The following is a 6,754-nucleotide window of genomic DNA, read 5'->3' on the forward strand; positions in this document are numbered from 1 at the left end:
GAGAATAGCTGTTCAAGAAGATGTGCCCATGAAGAGCAATGCTGGGTGATGTCACTCGGCCACCATCTTGCTCGTGATCCCTTAATTTAAAATATTCTCTTCCGTTGTCTACATTCTCTGTGCCTTCCAAATTTATTCCTTCCTTCCTACTGCTTTCCTGACTTTCCTACTGATGAGTTTCCTCCAATGTCTGGTAATGACCTGGCACTCTACATCGGTAAGAGCGAGGCTAATTGACATCATTGTCAGCTGGGTGGCATCGCTCTATGGTTACTGAACCATCTCCAAATGCCCATATCTACACAGCACCATTCTCCTTCCAGAGACAGATCTTCAAGCTGGTGCCCTGCTGGCAGTTTGGGAATTGGGAAGTAAAGGTTACTATCCGTACACAGACTTCCCTTTCATACCTAAGTTCCAGGCTGTCTTCTCATCCTGTGCCCATGACCGTGGGTCCCAGGCTGCATATCCTAATTGTTCTAGAGGAAAATGAGAAAATGTTACACTTGGCTACAAGGTGGGCACTGAGAAATCTAACTGCCTCAGGAACAGAATGTCACCACCCTCGCCCCTGCCGTTGACCCTTCCACTCACTCCAGTGCTCCTGTGGCACCTGCTCCTTCCCCCGATGCTCCCTAGGGTCCCCGAGGCAGATGGGGCTCCTCTGATCAGGAAGGTCACTGGCCATCTTCCTGCCACCTCCTTATAAGGGTTCACTTTCTCCTTCACCTTGTCACCTTGGAGAGACCTCCCAGAGAAGGTGGCAGGAATGTCTTTATATTGCCATCATGCAAGCGTTCAGGTTTATCCCCAAAAGAATCCACACTCTACCTAGGCTTACGTTCCTAGTTCTCTCACCCACTTTTTCAGCTTCCCGTGGAGAAGCCCTGTCTCTACCCACTGACCTCCTTCATGGGCAAGTAAGACTTTAAATCCTCCTATCAGTCCCGTTCCCTCCCTCATTATGTCACTTTTATACAAACTCCCTGTTGGTCAGTTGGCTTTCTTTTTATATTTATTTTCTTATATTGTTGTTCTGAGGACACATTGTGACATTTACAAAAGTTCTTACAGTATATCACAGTTAAATTCACCCCCTCCATTCTTCTTTAACCTCCCTCGCCCCATTCCTGGAGTAGTTTCAGGAGGTCTCTGAGTACATAATATTCCACCATATTCACCATCCAACACCCTTTCCTTATATCCTCCCCCTTCCCACTGGTACCAATCCCCAGGCAGGGCCTGTTTTACCTTCCTGGTCTCAATTTTTGAAAAAAAGACATTTTTGTTTAAGATCATTATACAGTATGATTCACTGTGCATTTCCATGTATATATTTATCATGACCTGAATTGGTTCATCCCGTCTATTTTTCTCCTTTGTACCTTAGTCCCCTTCCTAGGGTGATTTCAACAGGTTTTTATTAATTCTTATATAGGAAATGCATCAACCATATTCAACTTCTTAATTTCTTTATTTTACCTTCCCTCTGTCATTAATGACCTCTCCTTAGTGCAACCTGTTTTCATAATATTGCTGTATTTGTATTGTGTCTGTCCCCACATATGAGAAAGCATGTAGCTTTGGCTTACGTCACTTAACATGATGTGGTTTGAAGGTGAACGGATCAGAGGACATCAGTTAGCTTTCTGATATGAACATATCCATAGCTTTTAGCTTTCTTGAGCGACCACAAAAGCACAGTTGGCCTCTGTGCTGTAAGATGAGGCTGTTCTTCTCTGGTCCCTGAACTCTGCCCACTGGAAGATTCTACAAAGGAGACAGGGAGACTTTCCTGAGCATGTGGCTTTTAATGAGGTGGGTTGACTCACCTTTCCTAGGAGGCAAGGGCAGCTAGAGGTCATTCTCCCCCTCCAGAGCAAACGCCAAGGCTGCAGCTCTCCTATTTCTTCTGTCTGGGGTTCCTGAATGAATTCTTTCACCATCTTTGTCTTCAGATCCCCTTCCTCGGAGCTGGAATTAAGATCCATGAGAAAAGGGTATCAGACAATCTGCGGCCCTTCCATGACCGGATGGAGGAGTGTTTCAAGAACCTGAAAGCGAAGGTGGAAAAGGAATATGGTGTCCGAGAGATGGTACGGTGGTCCTTGAGGTGGGGTGAGGGACAGTGGGAACAGCCAGAAGGGAAGCTGCAGAACCACCACCCTCCAGGAGGAAGGAGCTTGTCTCTCAGTTCCCCCCACATATGTACCTGTCACACAGCGGACCATGTAAACAAATTTGCCAGGCCTGATTTATATAAGCACTTGACATCTACTAGTCATTTTGTTATCATAACAAGCTGGTAGGGTTGATTTTTAATGTCTTTTCTGAAGTTCACAGGTGTTAAATAACTTACCAAAGACCACAAAGTTAGCAAGTGAAGGCCACCAGAGTCTGTGCCTGGCTCTCTGACTCCTGGCTTTTGGCCACTAATCTCCAGGTCCTTAACTTCTTCTGCCTAAAGCAGAATCCTAACGCATCATCGCCATGCAGGTCCCTGAAGAGCCTAGAGGCGAACTCAGGCCTCGGGGCCTTGACTCTGGGTTTGTCCCATGAGTGAGGTTGCCTTGTTCAACACTTCTGTAATGAAATTCTGACACTAAATGCTTGGATCCCCAGGTTAAGAGCAAGTCCTATGCACACAAGCCTGGACTCCTCTGCTAACCCCCTGTCTTCCCACAGCCCGACTTCGAGGACAGGAGACTGGGCCGCCCCCGGTCCATGCTTCGTTCCTACAGGCAGATGTCCATCATCTCGCTGGCGTCCATGAATTCTGACTGCAGCACTCCCAGCAAGGCTACCTCAGAGAGGTCAGTCCCTAGCCTGAGCCTTTCTGTGCTGGCCGCTCATTAAACCTCACAACCACCCATGAGCTGCCTGGTCTAGGGCCACTTTTAGAGGTCACTGGTGGTGTTATTCTGAGGACCCAGAACTCACTGCAGCCCTCAAGCTCCCAGTCCAGTGCTCTGTTGGGCAGCAAGCACTCCTCACTGAGCCTGCATCCATCTAGAATGTCCCCTCTGACAGGGGTCTGTCCCTCCCAAGGGGATATCCCCATCATGGCACTGCTGCTATCAGCAGCCCTCTTCCACCATCTTGGAGCCCTGAGGCCCTTTCCTGCCCAACTCAGCTGTCTTAATCAGACACTCGGAGCCTAGGGCACAGATGTCATGGCTACCCTGAGGGTCCCTTTCACTGAAAAAGAAGCGGTGCTGGGAGAAGCGAGGAATTTGCCTGGTTAAGAAGTGGATTTGAATCCAGAACCATGTTTTTACCCAGTGTTTTCTCATGGCGCCACCTTAATCACTCCACCGTCTTCTGAATATTTGCACCTTAAGCAGGCAGCTCCCCAACCCACCTGCAGGTTAGCTGCTCTACTGTGGCCCTACAGTGAGCGCTCAGCCAGCAGGAAGGTCCTCCTTGGCCCTGGGTCCCCTGTATGGCAGGTCCCCTGGAGCTCTAACCGCAGTTTCCACTGCCGTCCCTCCCATCAGCTTCGACCTGGAGGTCGCACCACCCAAGACCCCGAGAGCAGAGGGGGAGCCTATCTCCCCAGGGAGCACCCTGCCCGAGGTCAAGCTGCGGCGCTCCAAGAAGCGAGCCAAGAGGAGCAGCGTGGTGTTCGCCGACGAGAAGGCAGCGGCCGAGTCCGACCCGAAGCGGGTGAGCAGACGGGCAGGGCAGGTGGCCTGGTCACCACTTAGCAGGGCTCTGTGGCCAGGCCACGCCACCATGACAGCCTCATTCCCACAGGTAGCAGTGGGAGGTGAGGTGCAGGTGTCAGGTGAACCCATCAGACTCCAGAGCTTGGAAGGCTGGGGAGCAGAAGCCTGTTCTCCCACTCCAGGGACAGCAGCTCCCGGGTCCCTCTTTCCCAGTCCCATTCTAACCCCTGACATGTCAGCCACCTGGGTGGGGTACAGGGCTGCAACTCTCACCACTGTGGCTGAACATTTTGTTCTTATAATTGATAATCACATCTGGTAGCAGACAGCCCTGAGTTCAGTCTCAGTTTCCCACTGGACAAGAAGCGTCCTGAGGACCTAGGAGGGACAGACGCCTTCTGATGAAGGACGGACCCTCCCAGGGCCTCTGAGCCTGTGCTCACCCAGGGGAGAAGAATGGAACTGTCTTCCGTGTTTTGCCATTCTCCCGTACGCCATTTACTTGACACTTAATAAATCCTCTCCTTCAACACTGCTGGAGTTGCAGGAGCAACCACACATGGCAGACTACGATGGAATGGTGTAACACAGATAAATGAACGTTCCCCCAAAACAGACTCCATAGAAACCTGCAAAGCCCTTGCTGTTTTAGGGTCAGATATGCCTCACCCCAAGCCTCTGTGTGTGGTGTCTTCTTCATTCAGCTTTCTAGAAAGCACGAGTTCATGAGTGACACCAACCTCTCAGAGCACGCAGCCATTCCTCCCCGCGCATCCATCCTCTCTCAAATGAGTTTTGCCAGCCAGTCTATGCCCACCATCCCAGGTAGGTACCCTGCCACAGCACCCCGGGGCGGGACAGAAGCAGTATGGGAACCCAGCCTAGTAGGTGCTGGATGGACAGAGGCCATCTCCACAGAGCGAGTGGGGCCAGGCATGCAAGGCTGAGCTCCTCTGACCTCTCCTCACACCCACCACCTCCTGTGGATGAAGCTGTCCCAGCAGATCAGCCTGGGACAGAGGCCTGCTGTCCCTCAGGAGTCACCAGGTTGACTGCATTCTCAGTTAACCAGCCTCTCAGGGCCCAGAAGTCTGCCCTTGGCATGTTGCTAGGATTGTGACTCCTTTGGGCCTTAGTGACAATTTCTGGATTCACAAACTTGTCACCTCATCTGACAGGCAGTGTTAGATGCACCAGTGTCGTCTGTTTCCCTCCCACTGCTCACTCACTGTCCAGGGACAAGGGTAGCAGCCCACAGTTGAGCGTTTCTAACAGAGACATGGCACACCCAGGAGCAATCAGCCTGTCCAGTCCGTGTGGACTCCAGAGAGCACAGCGTCGCCAGCCCTGGCCTCCCATCCTGCTGGGCACACGATAGGTGGTCCTTAGTCCCTCTCCTCCAGCCACTCACTCGTGCCTGGCTCTCTGCTTTAGTCCTCACGCTGTCAGTGGCAGGCATTTCTGGATTGGATGACACCAACACATCTCCCCGCCTCAGCCAGACCTTCCTCCAACTCTCAGACGGTGACAAGAAGACGCTAAAAAGGAAGAAGGTCAATCAGTTCTTCAAGACGATGGTGAGGAGCCACAGAAGTGGAGGGGAGGGACAAAGGAAGACAGCATGAGAGAAAACGGGTGTGTGTGCTGTTTGCATAGCAGTGAGGCATGCTGGGGGGCTCTGACCTCAGGGCCCCTGGCACCTCGGACCCTGCAGGTGGCTGGCCCTAACCTAAGTCTGAGCCCCATAGTCGCTGCCAGTGGAAACACGGTGCTTTGGGAGGGAGTGTTTTCCTACCCTACCCACATTTCAAAGTGCTTTCAATTAAGTTAGCTTTGAATTACTAACTCTTGCTGTCCCATCACCTGTTGTCACTTGCCTGTCTCCGGTGCTAACCCCCTTCTGATCCTCAAGGTAATATTAATCAGACCCGCGCTTCTATAAAAGTCACATGTTAACTGCGAGCATTCAAAAAGTCAGGCACCACGCGGAGCCCGGCCCCACCAGTGTCCAGTTTAACCCGCCACTGTTGGGATGAAGGGTTCTTTTAAGGACCATGACCTCAGATGAGGGGTTCTTAAAGGAACATGACCTCCTGAGTTCACACAGCTAGAGAGAGGCCTGTGAAAGAGCAAGGCAGTGCTCTAGCCACTGCTCCATGCCACCCTCAAGGTCACTGCCAGTCCAGGTGGGCGTAGGTCAGCATGGAAGCTCACCTCTGGGGCTCACAAGAATCCCACCTGGGTGTTTCTTTTAAAGCTGGCCAGCAAATCTGCTGAAGAAGGCAAGCATCTCCCAGACTTCGTGTCCACTGATCTGTAAGATGCCACAAGCACTGCTGCACAGGGGGACGCTTCCAGAAGTGGAGATGCATGGGTAGACTGCCCCTACACATTGTCCTCACTTGGAAGCGACAGAGGGGCCAAGTGGACCCCAGAACTTGAACGGCGGGGAGCTCAGCATCCTCTGGGGCAGCCCCACACTGGATTCTCGGACTGCAAGGAGCCAGCATGCTCTCCCAAGCACCCTGTATAAGCAGAGCTGTGTTTTACTTTATTTTCTAACAGAATTTCATTTTTAGTTAATGGTTTTCTACTTTACATTTTTTAATTTTTCTACCTGATAATCTCCAAGGTGTTGTTCTTTCTTACTGACAATAAAAATGATTCTGTGATTCTAATTCTGTTGGCTGAGTCTGTGAAGTACAGAGCTGCGTAGGAAGTTCCCCGGATGGAGGGCAGCCAGGACCACAGAGATGCAAAGAAGCCGGACACTGGCCTATCGCGGTGCCTAGTGTTCCTGCCTTCCTCACGCTACCCTTCAAGAATCTTCTGACTGGTTTCTCAGGCACCACACACAAGGGTACCACAGTGCTCAGAAAGTCCACCCAGAGTCTTCTTCTTGTGGTCTACCAGAGACTGTCACAACACCTTCCTCTGGAAAAACCACCCAACCTGGTCACTTTAATAACCACCCCAGCCAAGTGCAAACGAGTTAGGAAAAGAGAGGTTGGAGGGTCAGGGGACCGCTGGTCCAAGCTTTGGGTCCTATCACCAGAAGTGGTGGCTTTTTTGGAGGGATCCGCAGT

At 51.3% G+C, this 6,754-nt stretch overlaps 1 protein-coding gene across 4 annotated transcripts in view; it reads left to right on the plus strand.

The window, feature by feature from the left end:
* Nucleotides 1-6,346, plus strand: part of Dock2 (dedicator of cytokinesis 2) — a 378,635-nt gene extending 372,289 nt beyond the window's left edge. For all 4 annotated transcript variants that reach the window (XM_020164385.2, XM_074057759.1, XM_074057758.1 and 1 more), the window contains 6 exons: nucleotides 1,959-2,096; nucleotides 2,686-2,813; nucleotides 3,498-3,666; nucleotides 4,373-4,493; nucleotides 5,103-5,245; nucleotides 5,926-6,346. In XM_020164385.2, the coding sequence (XP_020019974.2) occupies nucleotides 1,959-2,096; nucleotides 2,686-2,813; nucleotides 3,498-3,666; nucleotides 4,373-4,493; nucleotides 5,103-5,245; nucleotides 5,926-5,988 (762 nt within the window). In that variant the 3' untranslated portion in view covers nucleotides 5,989-6,346. The remainder of the gene's footprint in view (nucleotides 1-1,958; nucleotides 2,097-2,685; nucleotides 2,814-3,497; nucleotides 3,667-4,372; nucleotides 4,494-5,102; nucleotides 5,246-5,925) is intronic.
* The last annotated feature ends 408 nt before the right edge of the window (nucleotides 6,347-6,754 follow it).

Source organism: Castor canadensis, chromosome 16 (assembly GCF_047511655.1).
Source record: "Castor canadensis chromosome 16, mCasCan1.hap1v2, whole genome shotgun sequence".
Lineage (NCBI taxonomy): Eukaryota > Metazoa > Chordata > Mammalia > Rodentia > Castoridae > Castor > Castor canadensis.